The sequence below is a fragment of the Kogia breviceps genome, chromosome 15 (genome assembly GCF_026419965.1).
Source record: "Kogia breviceps isolate mKogBre1 chromosome 15, mKogBre1 haplotype 1, whole genome shotgun sequence".
Lineage (NCBI taxonomy): Eukaryota > Metazoa > Chordata > Mammalia > Artiodactyla > Physeteridae > Kogia > Kogia breviceps.
Genome location: NC_081324.1, coordinates 13,014,357 through 13,031,599, shown reverse-complemented (window position 1 = coordinate 13,031,599; position 17,243 = coordinate 13,014,357). Strand labels below are relative to the sequence as shown.

Sequence of the window (17,243 nt, the reverse complement as noted above, 5' to 3'; positions counted from 1 at the left end):
CTCAAACTATTCTTATAAAACAAAACAGACTTACAAAGGAAGCAATAGAGATGACATATGGACAAATTCTTGGAATAATTAAACAAAAAATCTTTTTAAAAACCGTAACTAAAAAATGTTCTATTATTTTTTCTTACAAAGTAGATATAATAAAGTAAATAAAGGAAAAGAGATGAATTAAGTTCAATAAAACCTAACATTTATTGAAAGATTACTATGTGGCAGGCAGTGAACTAAAGGTGCTCTGCACACACAAAAACTTACTATGGTAGGCCACAGCCAGCTCACTTAAAAAGAAAAAAAAGACATAATAAGAAAAATAGGACTATACTACTATGCATAGTAACGGTAAGGATTGTTTTGAGAAACTTTGGTTTCAGTGACAGACATACACACACACTTATGACTATAGGGGTCATATCAGAGTTCTGATGTAGATGACATTATTTTTTTTAAGTTTGATTTGAAGGGCTAGAAAGAATGGCTGATGGGAAAGGATTTTGTTTGTTTTTTAGCTTTTCAGCATCCAGATCCCATTCTTAACAGCATTACCATTCTATGTTGAGATATCAGGTAGAGCATAGTAGGTCTCTAATGAGGCCCCCCCAGTCTTCCCTCACTGAAGGGTAGACAAATAACTGAGGCCAGACCACTCAAATGGTAGGCACTGGAATTTGACACTTGAGAGTCAAGGAACAGAGAGTACAACAGGTGTAATGCTACTCTCCTCTAGTGTCGGTGACCTTGCAGACTGGCCCTGCCATGGGACCATGGTGAGCTTCTTTCTCCTGAGTCTCGGAAGCACTCCTGGTTCCTGTTCATTTCCCAGTCTGGCTTTTGAGGACCCCTTTGATTTAGCAAACCAGCAATATCTTTTTAATAAATTTCCTTTAAATGGATTCAGTTTCTGCTGCTTACAATAAAAAATTACTTATATATTTTCATCATGTAACTAAAATACAAAGATATAAATCTATTTACATTTTAGAAAATAAAAAATTTTTAAGAAAAGCTATTAGGCTTGTGCTCCATGTTGTATTTCATACTTAATTATGAGGTGTTATATCTTTAGAAAGAAATATAAAGGAAAAAAGTTTTAAATGTAATCAAAGATAATTCAGAAACACATAAAAAGTAAATTTTACTGTACAATAATTTTTTTTTTAATTCTGAGAGTTGATAAGAAAATTGTATTCTTTACCACTGAATTAAGAGGGAAGGGAACTCCAATAAGAGCAGCCATCAGTGGTGCAATATCAGCCTACAAACAGAAGAAGTTCAAATCTAAGAAGTCGACAGAGATCAACAAGGAAAGTAAATAAACTAACTAATATTACTGTAGTTTGAAAAATAACCATGATATTCATTATTATCCATTACCTTCAAACATTTATTTAATACATAGTAGGTACTGATCTCTAAAAAATGTCATTTGCTAGAGGTACGTGAACTTATGAAAACTTAAATTTGACAAGAAACCACTAGGAGCCCCAAATGTAAAACACATAAAACAAAAAGTTACTTATTCTAGATGCTAAAAACTTGACCACTTTATGCAACAGTGTTTGAGTATTATGAGAAGGATGCTTTAAATAGAAAATAAATGGCAAAAATAGACTTTAACTAAAGAAATATATATATATATATATAAATTAAAGACAGTATGTATCAGAAGGAGGTTGGTTTGCACACCAGTGAAGTCCAGAAAAGATACAAACCAGATAAAAGACTCTTTGGACAAAAGACCTCAAATATCGTTTTGGAGAGCTCCCTTCAAGTCCAGTTTCCCAGAAGAGTTGTTCATGCTTTTTGTCTCCATGGCCTCACCTCCCCATCACTCCCCAGGCCACTCTAACTTGTTTTGACTCTTTATCATCCTGTAAATCTCTCTTCCTAAAGAGCTAATAACCTCCATTTTTCTACAACTAATTGATTGCTTTTATATTAGTCCATACAATTTTTCAGGGAGTAAAATACTTGGCTGTCAGAATGCCCAGTTACAAACACTTGTTTGTGATCTCTGAGACCTTGGGCAGGTTATTTAACCTCTCCAATGCTTCAGTTTCCTTATCAGTTAAAAAAGAAATAAAAGTTTCTCCCTTACAGAGTTATGCCAGGATCAAATGAGACTAAATTTATAAAGTACCTGGCGCATAATAGTCCTGCACTAACCGGTGGCTACAAATGCTGTTGTGATGAGTATAATCAGGTGACCTCTTGGCAGTACTGTGCGGACCACCCCCTCTTGGGCCTCTGTAACATTTCTCCACTGAGTGTCTCCAATCTCACTGTGGCTTCTTTCCAGATACCTTCTCTAGCCCCCATTTCAAATTGGAGTTTGGTCCCAGGCTCTCAGTCTTACTTTTTACCATCTAGACTCTCTTTACCATCTCACAGAACAATGAAAACTCCGTTGGCCGCCTAATCGCTTCCTCTCCTTCCCCCAGAATCCACCGTTGGCCTCCTCTGATCTAGTCTCCATGCTGCAGCCAGAGGAATCCTTTCACAGAAAATCACATCATGTCACTCCCCAGGCTTTGAATACTCCAAAGCCTTCCTCAGGCTTTAGGATTAACTCCATAGGGTCCGTGAGGCCCTGTGTGGCCCAGGGTTTACCTTATTCTGCGTCACGTCAAACCACAGTCTGTTGCTCTGTACACCCGCTTCCGTCAAGATCCTTTAAAATGCCATGTACCCTCTGCCAGAGTTCTGGGCACATGATGCTCCTTTGCCTGAAAAGCTCCCTTCCTCCTGCCTTGGCCTGGCAACTGCTACTCTTTCTTCGATCTCAGCCCAAGCCTCAATTTCTGAGGAAGCCTCTGCTGACCACACAGCCTAGGAGATATATTTGCTTTATCCTCTGATGGCTTCACAGGCCTCTTTCGTTGTACTTATCACGGCTATAATTTTATGTTCCTTTGTGTGATAAATACAAATAAAAGTAAAATTTATCTTATTCCTAAACTATAAGCTTCCTAGGGTAGGGAATGTGTCAGCTTTTATTCACCATTATATCCCTTATACAAAGTTTAATGTTAATGTGTTAATGTTTCAATATTTTCATGTTAATGTTTGCACGATGTTTAAACATACTGCAGACACACAACAGTGTTGGCAGAAGGAATGAATAAAGAATTCTCATCTAATGTAGATCTGAAGCAGTATTCAGAGAGCAATAGCTGAATCTACATTCAGTTTTTGATTATGATCCAGTCTATATAAAAAACATGTTCTTGTTTTATGGACTTCAAGTTATTCCTATCTCTTTGACAGTGATTTTTATTGCAAATTAATAGACTGCTATCTGATTCTATACATTGTCACTTACTTGGATAATAAGTATCCATCCTGAGCGAAGAGACCATTCTTTTTTTTTTTTTTTTTTTTTTTTTAGCGGTATGCGGGCCTCTCACTGTTGTGGCCTCTCCCGTTGCGGAGCACAGGCTCCGGACGCGCAGGCCTAGCAGCCATGGCTCACGGGCTTAGTTGCTCCGCGGCATGTGGGATCTTCCCGGACCAGGGCACGAACCCGTGTCTCCTGCATCGGCAGGCGGATTCTCAACCACTGCGCCACCAGGGAAGCCCGAGACCATTCTTAATATGCTGAGAAAGAACAGGCTTCTATAACCGTAAGCCTGAAAATGAGACCCTAGACCTTGGTTTATCCACCACAGTAAGGAATATCAGCTTGTGAGGTGACCTGGAGAAGTAAGGTATTCCCGCCATTTTGGAGGCCACATACCAACGATGCCATGCTTTCCACAAATAGTAAAGATGGCTGTCTATACAGAATATCTTCAACAAGAAAAATCTGTGCTTCATATTTACAGATAATGTTACTGGTCTAACTTGATTAGGTTGGCCACGCATTTTCCTATAATGTAAGGTTTCTAGCTGAGTAATCTATATACTCTTGTCACTTTTTCTCCATTGCATTTGTAAAAACTCTGGGTAGAATTAAAGGTAAAATGGGTGTTAATAAAAAAGAAATGGTCACTGACACACTAATAGGAGAGAAACCCATAATGGGGTTTTATTAGATCTGTGCTTAAAGCAACTAAGCAAGGCAACCATGACAAGAAATCACAGAAATGTAACAGGCATGCAAATTTTAATTTGAATAATAATTCTTTAATTAGCCAGTGTTATTTGGAGGGAGGGCATCTTCCCCTTTCACTTTTATTTGCGGCTGCTTTTTTTATTTTGCCAAAAGGAAGATTACCTGGGGTTAAGATATTCTCATTTAACAGGATTTCCTTTGGTAACTGAAATGTTTTAGAAAAATCTTTTATCATTATTAATATACCTTTTTTCCAGACTTTTTTGGTCTAAACTTCTTATAGATGAAATTAAATCAGAACATGATTAAATTTAATGAATACCTGATTGACATCGTGTCTCTTCCAGTTCTCCAATTTCCATTCTGAAAGATACAAATAAACACCAGAGCTGATGTTAAGAATTTTTTTAAAAAATAAATCATTTTATTATTATAAGTGGTCAGTGGAAAAAGAAAGTATTGGTAAAGTTCATTTTAAGCCAAGTATGAACAAAAAGCGTGCTTAAGAAGGAAGAGCTGTAAATTTTTTAAACTAGAATTTTAAAAGAATAACTGAAAAGTAAATATTTGATACTTTCTATGATAGTTTATTAATTTGGAAATAATTTGGAGATAATTGTTTCAAAACATCCAAAGGCTAAGGAAGGAAAGATGGAAGTAAAAGGCACAATGATAACAACTGTCAGCATGACTACACCTAAGGACAGCCCTGTTCCAGGGAATTATTACGGCAACCAATGCCCGTTAGTCAATCTAAGCTTTTCTTTCTTCTGTAATGAGAGCTGCTTGCAAAAGATTTGAAATTTTTTAGCTCTGATGCTCCTACCATCACTAATCCCAAATGTGAAAGTAATATAGTGAGTTACTATTAAAACTGCCTCATTCCCCTATCTTTCTACATATAAATTCAGAAATTTCAATCAACTGTAATCAAAACAAATGATTATGAGGCCATGTCTTGATTTTAAGACTTTGTTTTTGACTTTAAGATATATTACCCAAAGGGTTCTAAGGCATTTTTATGATGAAATTTCCTTTAATAAGCTAATAAAGTTTAAAAATATGATCCTAATTCTACCAGTCAGCTACTAAAAATTCAGACTAATCACCTAATGAGGAAAAACATGTACATTCCCTTTCTCTGTAACTTATGATACCAAATATCCATATAAGAAAAAAATACACTCTTTCAGTAATGATTCTTGAAGTCATATGATTCTAAAACGTTAAGTCACTGAGAAATCAACTGCCAAAAGAAAGTTCTGTCTCCTAAGTATTCAATAAAAACACACTATTTAACCTAGCTTCTATTTAGATTCAATCTAATCCATTTAACACAGAGCATAAGAATATAAAATGGTGCAGCTGCTTTGGAAAACAGTTTGGCAGTTTGCAAAAAATAAAACATATAGGAACACATGACCCGTTAATTCCACTCCTAGGTACCTGCCCAAGAGAAATAAAAACACATATGCACTCAAAAACTTTTACACAAATGTTCATTGCGTCATTATCATAACAGCCCAAATGTGGAAATGACCTAAATGTCCATAAGATGACAATGAAATATGGCACAGACATACAATGGAGAAAGAAGTAAGGAGTAACTGCTAATGGGAAGGGATTTGGGGAGGGGGGGGGGTGGCAATGAAATGTTTTATAATTAGATAGTAGAGGCGATTACATAATCTTGTGAAAATACTAAAAAAATTTAATCATACATTTTTAAAACATGAATTTGATGGTTTGAGAATTACATCTCAATAAAAAATAAACAAACAAACAAAAAGAAAGTGTGTAGGAAAATTTTATTATACAAACCCAAAAGTCTTCTATGGTAGAAATACCTAATACAGCTGGGAGTCCACATCCCTGGAGAAGGTTTTAAAAGGAACATTTCTAGGCCTTACCCAGACTCATGGAATCAAAATACCTACAGACAAGGTCTGGAAATCTGTAACTTTTTTTTTTTAATCTGTATTCTTAACAAGTGCTTTGAATGAGTCTGACACAACTAATCCAGAGAAAGGCATTTGAGAGGAATTTATTTTGTCCAACTAGTAAAAGCTTTGAAACGCTAAAATACCCTGACCTTACAAAATAACCAGAGCTCCAAGAAAAAGGAATTCCTTTTCGTCATGGATTGAGAAGCAAGGGAGGCTTGGGCAACAGAGAGAGCCTTCAAAAGTACTAGAGACAGGGCAAAATCTGTCCGGTTTTGAAATATCAATTGTGACATATGCGTGATTTATCTAATTGATAGTCTTTGCAGGAAAGAGCTAAGCCAAGGGTTTAATCTAAGTCCTGGAATAATAAGGTTTGTGAAAAAAAAACATTAAAACTTATACTTGAACTTTCACAAGGCAAATAACTAACAATTATATTTCAAGCTGAATATTATAAACCAAATAATATGAACTATACAAAAGTAATACATAGTAATGACACAAATATCAAAATGAAAGCTATAACTTGAAAAGTAATTTTTTTAAGTTAAACTTTGGTTTTATTTTAAAATGTCACATTTATGAAAACCATAAAGATAAATGTTCATACCCTGCAAATATGTATCATCAAATTTCTGAGCTAACACTTTTTGAGGATACTTGATTCCAGCTCCCCAAGTGACAAAAGGAGTACAAGTCTCTAAAGGATGACCAGCTCCATGGGAACCTACAAATAAGACACAAAGAGTAATAAGACAAGTATCAATATATAAGAATTAACTTATACCTAAATATTTTTTAATACTTAGTTTTAAAGAGTTGATCTCTATATAGCTAATTCTAGCCACCATACTCCAAAATGTTTGCATCTCTATATAACAATTAGTTTTTAAATATTCCCAAAGAAAGTCAGAGCATCAACAACAAACAGGCAAAAACAAAAAGCACAACATCCGTTGAGTGACTGGTTGAAAGAATAATAATAATAATAACAATAAGACTTGGAGGAGATGCCACCAGAGTAGCACCAAAGGCAGAAAGAACAGGGAAAGCTCCTTTGGGGAGTAACCACCCAAGTTTGAGGCCAGGTCTGCTCTGAAGAAGATAGCAAGGTCTCTATATGCTTTTCTTCCAGGCCACTCTGGCTGGTATAGCCAAAAGCCCTTTATAAAGTGGAACTGGCTCACAAGAATTCTACGTTGTGATTTGGTGACCCAAACCTCAGCTTTGCCTTATTTTGTTCTCTGTGTACACACTGTGTTTGCCTTGGGAATCTCACAGCGGGGACAGGCTCATCTAGTAGTACCCTCAGTAATACCACCTTAAACTCACCCTCTCTGCCATCACATACAGTTAATTCTAGGTGGATAATCAGTATTTTTTGTTTTCTTCACCACACTTTTCTCTAATTTCTCATGTTAAATGAGAGTATATTCCTTTCATAGTTAGAAGAAAGATTGTATAAGATCAATCTTTTATACACTAACATTTTATGCATGCTATTATGTGCTAGACAGTTTGCATAGACTAAGATATCTAATCCTCTTCAACATTACAAGATATTTCCAAGCTACATTTACCACTACTTTAATTGTAAAGTATATATCACTTAGAAACAGACTAACCCCAGTCTGTCATTCCATGGTCAGCAGTAAAGATAAATGCTGTTTTCCCATCACTTCCATAAAAATCTTTAAGAGTAGACACAATTTCTTTCAATCCCTCATCAACTATTTTAATATTGTTCAAATATTCCCTGTTTAAAAAGAAAGAGAAGAGAAAATTAAATAATAATTACATTAATTTGGAAAAATCAAATTTATTCAACATGAACTTAACTTATAAAGTCAATAACTTGTACTTTTAGATCTCATCTTTAATATTTTTTTAAATCAGAGCTCTTTAGAGTGTTAAAAGTAATTCTCTTCTCTTAAAGAAGTAAAAAAATCTGGAATCATTTTCAAAAATGATTTTTTAAAAGATATCGATTAGCAAATAGATTTTAAGGAATGCTTTTTAAGTCTCAAATGCAACAATGATGACTTTTAAGTTCATGCCTCTCATAATGTAAACTATATTGCTCTTTCCACATTAGTAATAGGTAAGCATCACTGTTTCAACTATAGAATATTTCCATCCCTTAGAGTGTTTGTGATATAAAACACTATAATATAATATATTTTGAACAAACTATATTTAAGCTTTCCATACAGTTGACCAAGGATGGTTTGGTATAAGTTCTATCACTTAAGACAATGCATTGTGTTAAAGAAGGGAAGCATGAGGTATTCATTACTGGCAGCTAACCAACAGGCTTTACAGTTAGACTAATCTAAATCAAATTCAAAATGAAGAATAAAAGTATAACATGAATTCTTCCTTTCTTATGGTCTGCAAAAGTGAGAAAAATAGTTGCTGTTTTATATAAGGAGTACTACTGAAACATCATATACAAAACTTCATACTGTTATCTCTAGATACAGCACTGATTAAATGGAACATAAGGAACAGCTAATTATGTCTTTTTGTGATATAAATATTAACACCATAAAAATGCTTTTTATTTCAAAATTAAAATACTTCTAAAATATAAGTTTTTTTCTCTCTGACTTGATAAATGAAGAATATGGAATACACATACAGGATATATTTTACTTATATTAATGTGCAGTGTGGTCACAGCACATGTGATTTTAGCCACTATATCATAGTACATCTCATATAAATGAGAACTTATTCTACTTTAGAGTTATTTAAAATATAAGTTCTGTTGTGATCATTATAATAATATTTTAAAAGTTCAAACAGGTGTTTCCCTCAAAACCATGAAAGTAAACACAGCATTAAAATTACCTTGACGATGGTCGGTGAGCATGTCCATTTGTATCTATTCCTAATAAATGTAAGAAAAAAACTATTTTGTCTTCATTTAATTTAGAAAACAAAGATTGGTTGTTTCTGGCAGCATGAAAGAATTCCTATATGCAACAAATCAGTTAAAAAAATTTAGTTCATTTATTTTATTTAAAAAGTAATTCCAATGAAAACATTTAATTAAATTTATACATAACTATAAAATTAAATGATCCTATTTTGTTTAAATTTGTCCTCAGGACCTACCAACACAAAGTACTTGTCAGTTCAGACATCTACGTTCAAATAACGAGTGAGCTATTTTCTGTGTTATAATTAGGCTGAAAAAAGGTTATAGAAAGGGAATCTCGATTTCATGAAGTTCTCATAACATTGAATAAAACATAGCAGATTGAAGAACTATTTTGACAAGAGTCAAAAGTAAAACGGGTGGCTTCCCTGGTGGCGCAGTGGTTGAGAGCCCGCCTGCCGATGCAGGGGACATGGGTTCGTGCCCCGGTCCGGGAAGATCCCACATGCCGCGGAGCGGCTGGGCCCATGAGCCAAGGCCGCTGAGCCTGCGCGTCTCGAGTCTGTGCTCCGCAACAGGAGAGGCCACAACAGTGAGAGGCCCGCGTACCGCAAAAACAAACAAACAAACATACAAAAAAACGGTACTAGTGGCAACAGTTTAAGAACGCTTTATGAGTTTAAAATGTTTTCATACTTCTGTTGTCCTATGTTACCACCCTAGTCCAACCATAGTCTCTCATTTGCAACATTGCAAATAGCCTCCTATTTCCTTTGTCCCAAGGCTAGAATCTGTTCTTCACATTGTATGATAGAAAAATGTCCACTTAATGAAATGAAATACGGTTCAAAAATGATTAATTTCATAATGATAAACTGGATTCATAAAGCCCTCTAAGAAAAGGATTCATCCTGTGCTTACATACACATGAACATGTAAGCAAGTACCTATGGAGAGTACTTTTAAATTATTTTAAATAAGTCAACAGGCTGCCAAGATATATAATTACTGTTCACATAAATTAACTATAGAAGATGTTAATTTTAAGAATAAGAGGTATTTAACTTTCCAACAAAAGTCTGAAGTATTTTTTCAGATAATTCTTCATTATTACAAACATTAAACATATAAATGGTGCCATTAGAGAAACCATCTAGTCAAGAATAGAAATAATTTTTTTAAAAAACATAAACATAATGCTACCAATCCTCCTTAAAAACGTAAAATGGCCCCCTAACTTTCATATATGTATGAAATGTATATTCTACCTAGCCCCTTTCAAACACATTCTAATTCGCCCCTAAGAAATTTTAAATCTAGATGGAAATGGCAAGTTTTTCAAGAGAAAGGAATTACATTCTAAAGATATAATTGAAAGCTGACAAGAAACAAAAAAACTTAGCAATTGAACTTGAGTCAAATTTACAATTTGTTTCATGACTGATAATATTCAGCTTTGTAAAAAGTGCTATTCATTCATATGTGGACACAAGATCTGGGAAGCCATGAAACTCCAATCTTACAGAGCTCAGCCTATTAGATTCCCACTGCCTTTTAAAAAGTTGGTCTTTTGTACCTAAGAGATAGAATACACTCCTAGCTTCTTTCCTCCCAAAATTTAGTATAATTATGCCCACCAACCCCACTTTTCTTAGCTCAAAGACAATCATTCATTTTTGTACTTAACAAATATTTATTATACCTCATGGGAGACTGCTAGATGACTACCCCAGCATGCAGTCTCCCTTTCTCTCCAAGTAAAACCTCTGATTTTATGGGACATGTCAGTGCTCCAAACTTAAAACCTACATATTTCCTATTCTCTCTCACAGCTACATGTGCCTTTTTGGTTATGGCCAATGAGATATAAGTCAAACATTTCAGTCAAAGGACTATGTGGACCTAAGGCTTTTTGAAATAAATTTAATTTAGTAGGAGAGAAGGTCCTTTTCAATTCCTCGTACTGTTGGTCTAAAACATTTAAAATAATGGCTGGAACTCCAGCATCTCAGGTCGTAAGACAACTTTGAAACTAAAACCATGCTCTGAGGATAGAAGAGAAACTTAGGAGACTGGGTCTTAACGACATTGTGGAACCACTATGGCAATCTTGGACTGCATCAATCTTGGGCTGCCTACTTCTGGCATTATCTTTTATTGAGATAGAACTTCTAAGCCATATTCTTTTTTCTATTACAGAGTTGAATTTAATCTAAATTAATCATGTATCTATGTACCAGACAATTCCATGATAGGAATTTAGATTTAACAATGTGAAAAAGTATCTCTGCCACAAGATGTATATAGCGTTGAAATTGTTTGGGTTTGTTTGTTGTTTTGTTTTGTTTTTAAATCCCCTTTTTGCATAAACAGTACAGAAATGCTTGTTAGATCCAATGGCTTATAATATAGACAGTTGTAAGCTTAAATAAAAGCAGTGTTCCTTTTAATCCTCTGGGATGTATTGGAACAGTTAGTCCTCACACATCTTTTTTTTCCATTCTTTTTTAGATTCTTTTCCCATAGGATTGAAATTGTTGCCAATGTATCAAAAATTACAGCATAGCATAATAAAGTACTAACATAGAGGTATTAAGGGAATATAGAAGAAGGATCTCTAAGTCAAACTGGAAGTGGGGTAAAGCAAAGGGAAGTCATGGAAGACCTAATAGAGGAGATGGCTATCGATATTTTACCACAATTTTTTTAAAAAGTGAGTAGAAATTGGCATATATTTGTAAACCGTTTGACTAGAATTAAGCATGAGTCTCTGGCCAGGGCACAAAGTCCAGGTTGGACCCTTGACTCCCTCTCTAGCCTGATCTCAGACTGTGCTCTAGTAAGTGTTCCTGCCATGCAAACCTCCCCTTTTTTCAGTTACCCAAATCCATTATGCTGGCTCTCCTTTCAGGGCCCAAGTTTACATAACGCTGTTGGCCTGAAATACTCTTCTCTATATGCAATCCAGATCCGTCCATTTCTTTGTCTCCTATACTTCTCCAGAGAGTATCTCAAAACTCTCAGAAAGTCTTCCTCTAACTGTTTATTTTAGATCAGAATTTTCTAAAGATATATTCTTAGTCCCTGCATTTTTCCTTCACACCATTTATCACTGTTGATGATTTCATATTTTTGTTATTACCTGATTAATGTACATGTCTCTATCATATCTTATGAAGTTGTGGGCAAATTTTTTTTCTGGTCACTATCATATCACCAACTAGCAGTGTTGAAGTAAAGTAAAAAAGGCATAAAATCAGGTCAGTCATTAGCAATATCTGCCTATCCACAAGGAATCAAATCCATGATTTTGGAACATTTTTGGCATGTTTATGAAATTAGAAGCCAAAGGTCTTTAAGCAGATACTAATATAAGTCAACTATATTAAGAAGTGATAGCAAAATAAATTGCTAATTATTTTTTTGAAGAAATTTTATTTAACTTGAAGGTTTTCCCTTTTGACAAAAGCATATGCTAAACGAAAAAATAAAGCTTCAAGGAAAAATATTCTGATAAAAGAAATAGGGTTTATCAAAGAACACATTGAGCACTTAATTCCTGATAAGTAAATACAAAGAAAAATGCAGACACATACTGATTGTTTACAAACAAACTATAAAAATGACTACATTATGGAGAAGTTCGCAATGTCAGTCCAAAGACACTACTGGTAAAAGGAAGAATCATTAAGGGTCAATCAATGAATGCTTCTTACAACAGATGAATTATGAGTTATAATTTGGAGATAAGAAAGAATAGATTGATAGAAAGGAGTGAGCCAACATCCACAGCTGAGATTTTCACACAATTTTTGAAAATATAAATTCTATTGGATTCTTGGTGAAGCTGTGATGATTGTCACTAACAGTCCAAAAAACTCGATATCTTAACAAAATTCAAATATTTTATTATGATTAACTTGTGAATTTGTTTTTGCTTATCTAATTTTTCTTTAAGGTACAAATTTTTTTAAACATCTATTTTATGTTATAATAAATGCATTAGATTTGAACAGCATTTTTCAGAAGACTTTCACACAAATCACATGGTCCCACTGCTTGTAAGAGACTGGTTCTGTGGTCAAAGAAAGACCAAGAAGGTTAACCTATGATAATTCAGCAAACTAGGAAAGAAAGGCAGGTTTCCTAAATCCAACCAAGGGCTCATTTTACTGTCAGAAACACAGAATTTAAGAGTTAACTTTTAAAAAAAATAAATCTATTTAATTAATTAATTTTTTTTTTTTTTTTTTCTGTAGTACGCGGGCCTCTCACTGTTGTGGCCTCTCCCTTTGTGGAGCACAGGCTCCGGACGCGCAGGCTCAGCGGCCATGGCTCACGGGCCCAGCCGTTCCGCGGCATGTGGGATCTTCCTGGACCGGGGCACGAACCCGTGTCCCCTGCATCAGCAGGCGGATTCTCAACCACTGCGCCACCAGGGAAGCCCTAATTTATTTATTTTTGACTGCATTGGGTCTTTGTTGCTGCGCACGGGCCTTCTCCAGTTGTGGGAGCTACTCTTTGTTGCGGTGCTTGGGCTTCCCATTGCAGTGGCCTCTCTCATTGCAGAGCACGGGCTCTAGGCACATGGGCTTCAGTAGTTGTGGCACGTGGGCTCAGCAGTTGTGGCTCGCAAGCTCCGGAGCACAGGCTCAGTAGTTGTGGCACACAGGCTCAGCTGCTCTGCGGCATGTGGGATCCTCCCAGACCAGGGATTGAACCCATGTCCCCTGCATTGGCAGGCGGATTCTCAACCACTGCGCCACCAGGGAAGCCCAGAGTTAACTTTTTAAAATTATTTTTTTAAACTTATACTAATTGGTTATTGTAGAATGTGTAATTTCCTAGAATCCAGTCTTTTTAAAATAGTATGCTACAATAAAGAACTTTCAAATTCATACAAGTAAAAAAAACTAAGATGCATTTACTAACAAATCAGTTTCTAGTATATTAGGTACAAATACGTGTGCTGTAGATTAGCCACTCAATAGCACGTACCTTCACATTATCAAAAACCCAGGTATCCAGTTTTGTTACATCCTGGGCACCAAAATCCTCACTGTAAGCGTCATAATTATGTGCAAAAACATGGTTTCTACCAGCACCTGAAAAGGAAATTTGGAGAAAAAAATTTTTAATGATCTTCCATGGACCATAGTTTATACTATAACATATGCTGTTGTTTTTGTTCTCACAGTAACATATTCCAATTTTACAGATACACTACAAGTGAGTTAATTAACTTGCCAAAGTCATAGTGCTAATGAATACATGACAGCACAAAAGTAAACACCAAAGTTTGTCTCCCTGTAAGGATTAAACTGTCCAAAGAATTTGTACATCTAAGGATGGTACAATCTAAAATAGATGAAATCATTTGTTTTACAAAATTCCCTAACCAAGAAGAAAATTCAAATATTTCAATTCTTTTATTCATAAAATATGTGCATTTTCCTCAGTATAAGGGAATAAATATTGCTTATTGCCAAATAGTTTGAAAGGGTCAACAAATATATTAATCTTACACATTTGTAGGATTTTATTAAGAATCTAATCAACTTAGTGAATTTCTGAGTTAGGCTCTTACAGCTCATAAGTAAGAGATATAACAAAATGATGACAAATCTCTTATAATATCAGCTTAGCTCTAATGATACTATTCTACTGTTCAGCCATTCTACTTCCCACATTCTAAGTAAAGATCTGAGTGGGTCTGTGGGTTGCCATAAGAAATGGAACATTCTTATTCGATTATCTCCAATCCAGGCTTCCTGTCCTATCAACTGTAGTCAGAAGTAGGGAGGTAAGTTTGGTAGCCCTAGCAACTTAATCCATCCTCACCACCACCAGTCTCCCCAAAAGCTTAACTGCTTTCCAAAGAAGGGAGTATATAAATGGCAAGCGGTATGAGTTTTTTGACCTGCTCTACACAATAATGTTCTGTGACTATCATACAGAAAATTCTGAATATCTGTTTTGCTTTTGAGACATATAATAATCTTTAGTAATTACAATTATTTTATTATATTCTTGACTAAGTGTAAACCTTCTCATTAGGTGAAATGATCATAATGCTCTCCCTAAAAAGCATTTAATGACATAAAATTCAAATGGAATCCAACTGATTTTAGAAAATAATGTAAATGAATTTTCTAATCAAGAGATGTTCTAATACTTGCAGATTCATGCACAGAAATACAACAAATACAACAAATCCAAATGGCATGACCCTGAATATATGCAAATAGAAGTTACAAATATAAATTTTAACATTTAAATGTTTATGTGACTATCCACTAACTTCTTAGTAATAATCTATCAAAGTAAAATGAACCAGACATCCACATCATCATCATAATGAGGAGTTATCATCATCATAATAAGCATTTTGCTAAATGTTTCACATGAATTATTTAATCCCCAAAACAAACCTAGAAGATAGAAATTATTATTATTATCACATTTTACAGAAAAGAACACTGAAATTCAGAGAAGTTATCTAACTTGCCCAAGATTAAAAAGCTGTTAGAGGTTAAGAGTCATATACCATTTCATTGAATCCAAGGTACTAAAAACTGTATAATTCAACATTTCAAGTACAACTAAGAAGGAAAAAAATCAAACTGACATGTCTAGCTATTGTAATATACACCCTTATTTCAGAGGTGTTAAATATGTAAAAACATGTATTTCAAAATCAATAAAACATAGTATATATTTTAAATTACCATATTGATTTATTGCCTATTTAGTAGCTGAGGAAATATAATCAATGACTTTTACCTTTGGCAAACATAGCCAAGATGTCTGGGCTCCCCCAGCACCATGTGTGCCTGGTTTCATTAATAAGAGAATCAAATTCTACAGGATTTTCCTTCCATCCTTCAGGTAATTGAGAAAAAAAGCAAACAATGACAAAAGTAATATATACATGATGAAATATTAGTATATCCCCTAAAGAAATATTTTTCAAATAATAACAATGAGGATTAATTGCAGAACAAATGCAAAACTAATAACAGATTTTGTTACATGTATTATATTACAATTTTTTTTTAAAAGCTTACAATAGATCATTTACTTCTTACTAAAATATAGAATCACTTTTGACCTTTCGAGTGTTAAGATCTAGGAAATCCATGAATCCATCCAATCATATTCTATCAATAGCACAGGATGATAAAAAGCTAAAGCTTAATTCTTGAGTCAATCCCAGTGTGTGTTTATGTGAGTTAGGCATGCTAAAATACTTGTCAAAAGCATCTCAAGGGCTTCACTGGTGGCGCAGTGGTTGAGAGTCCGCCTGCCGATGCAGGGGACACGGGTTTGTGCCCCGGTCCGGGAGGATCCCACATGCCGCGGAGCGGCTGGGCCCGTGAGCCATGGCCGCTGAGCCTGCGCGTCCGGAGCCTGTGCTCCGCAACGGGAGAGGCCACAACAGTGAGAGGCCCACGTACCGCCAAAAAAAAAAAAATCATCTCAAAACAGGGACTTCCCTGGTGGTCCAGTGGTTAAGACTCCATGCTTCCACTGTAGGGGGCATAGGTTCGGTCCCTGGTCAGGGAACTAAGATCCCACATGCCACACAGCATGGGCAAAAGAAAAAGTATCTCAAAACATACTTCACTTTGTGTCATGATTCAGTATTAAAGAAGCAATATTTTTGCAATAAATTTTTCATGTGATAAAATCATCTAAATAGACAATACCTCTGGCAACTGCACTGACGTCTTCATAAAACCCTGCTATCAGGGCTACATGGCCTGGCCGAGATTCAGTTGGCACACGTGTGTGAGATATCCCCCAGCTGCCTTCATGCATTATGATATTCCTAAAAGACATTACAGATGAATAGTTAACATAGACTATGATCAAATGCTCTGTTAAGGCTTCAGAAAAATAAGATTACTTAAGGAATCCAGTCAAAAGAGTGAGTCAAAATTTAAGAAGGAAAGAAATCCTTCTGATCCCACTTGAGCCCAGTACTATCCCTCCCACCAGCTGGATTCAGTAGCACAAGAAAGCCCAGGTGAGACAAAGAACCACTCAACCACTGTACAGGATCACAAGACAAAATACACCATTATTGTTTAAAGCCACAAAGTATTGAAATGGTATGTTACGTAAGAAATCATTGATATACACAATAGTATTTTGTCAATGTTATATTTTATTAGGTGTGATGGTGGTTAAATTATCTTCCTAAATTTGAGATTAAAACAGGCCAAAATTTCTTTTGCTAAAATGTATTAACATTCTTTAAGTTGTCTAACTTGTCTAAAGTGATTTGCAAAATTTGGGGGAAAATGCAAAACTATCAGTAATGCTGTTGCAGGTGAAAGGCCAGCAGAGC

At 35.1% G+C, this 17,243-nt stretch overlaps 1 protein-coding gene across 4 annotated transcripts in view; it reads right to left on the bottom strand.

Moving 5' to 3' along the window:
- Window positions 1-17,243, bottom strand: part of PIGN (phosphatidylinositol glycan anchor biosynthesis class N) — a 110,578-nt gene that overhangs the window by 81,329 nt on the left and 12,006 nt on the right. For all 4 annotated transcript variants that reach the window (XM_059039368.2, XM_059039370.2, XM_059039372.2 and 1 more), the window contains 8 exons: window positions 16,600-16,721; window positions 15,674-15,772; window positions 13,889-13,995; window positions 8,860-8,984; window positions 7,632-7,762; window positions 6,617-6,733; window positions 4,383-4,423; window positions 1,202-1,261 (listed from right to left, as the gene is read on the bottom strand). In XM_059039368.2, coding sequence (XP_058895351.1) covers window positions 1,202-1,261; window positions 4,383-4,423; window positions 6,617-6,733; window positions 7,632-7,762; window positions 8,860-8,984; window positions 13,889-13,995; window positions 15,674-15,772; window positions 16,600-16,721 — 802 coding nt within the window. The remainder of the gene's footprint in view (window positions 1-1,201; window positions 1,262-4,382; window positions 4,424-6,616; window positions 6,734-7,631; window positions 7,763-8,859; window positions 8,985-13,888; window positions 13,996-15,673; window positions 15,773-16,599; window positions 16,722-17,243) is intronic.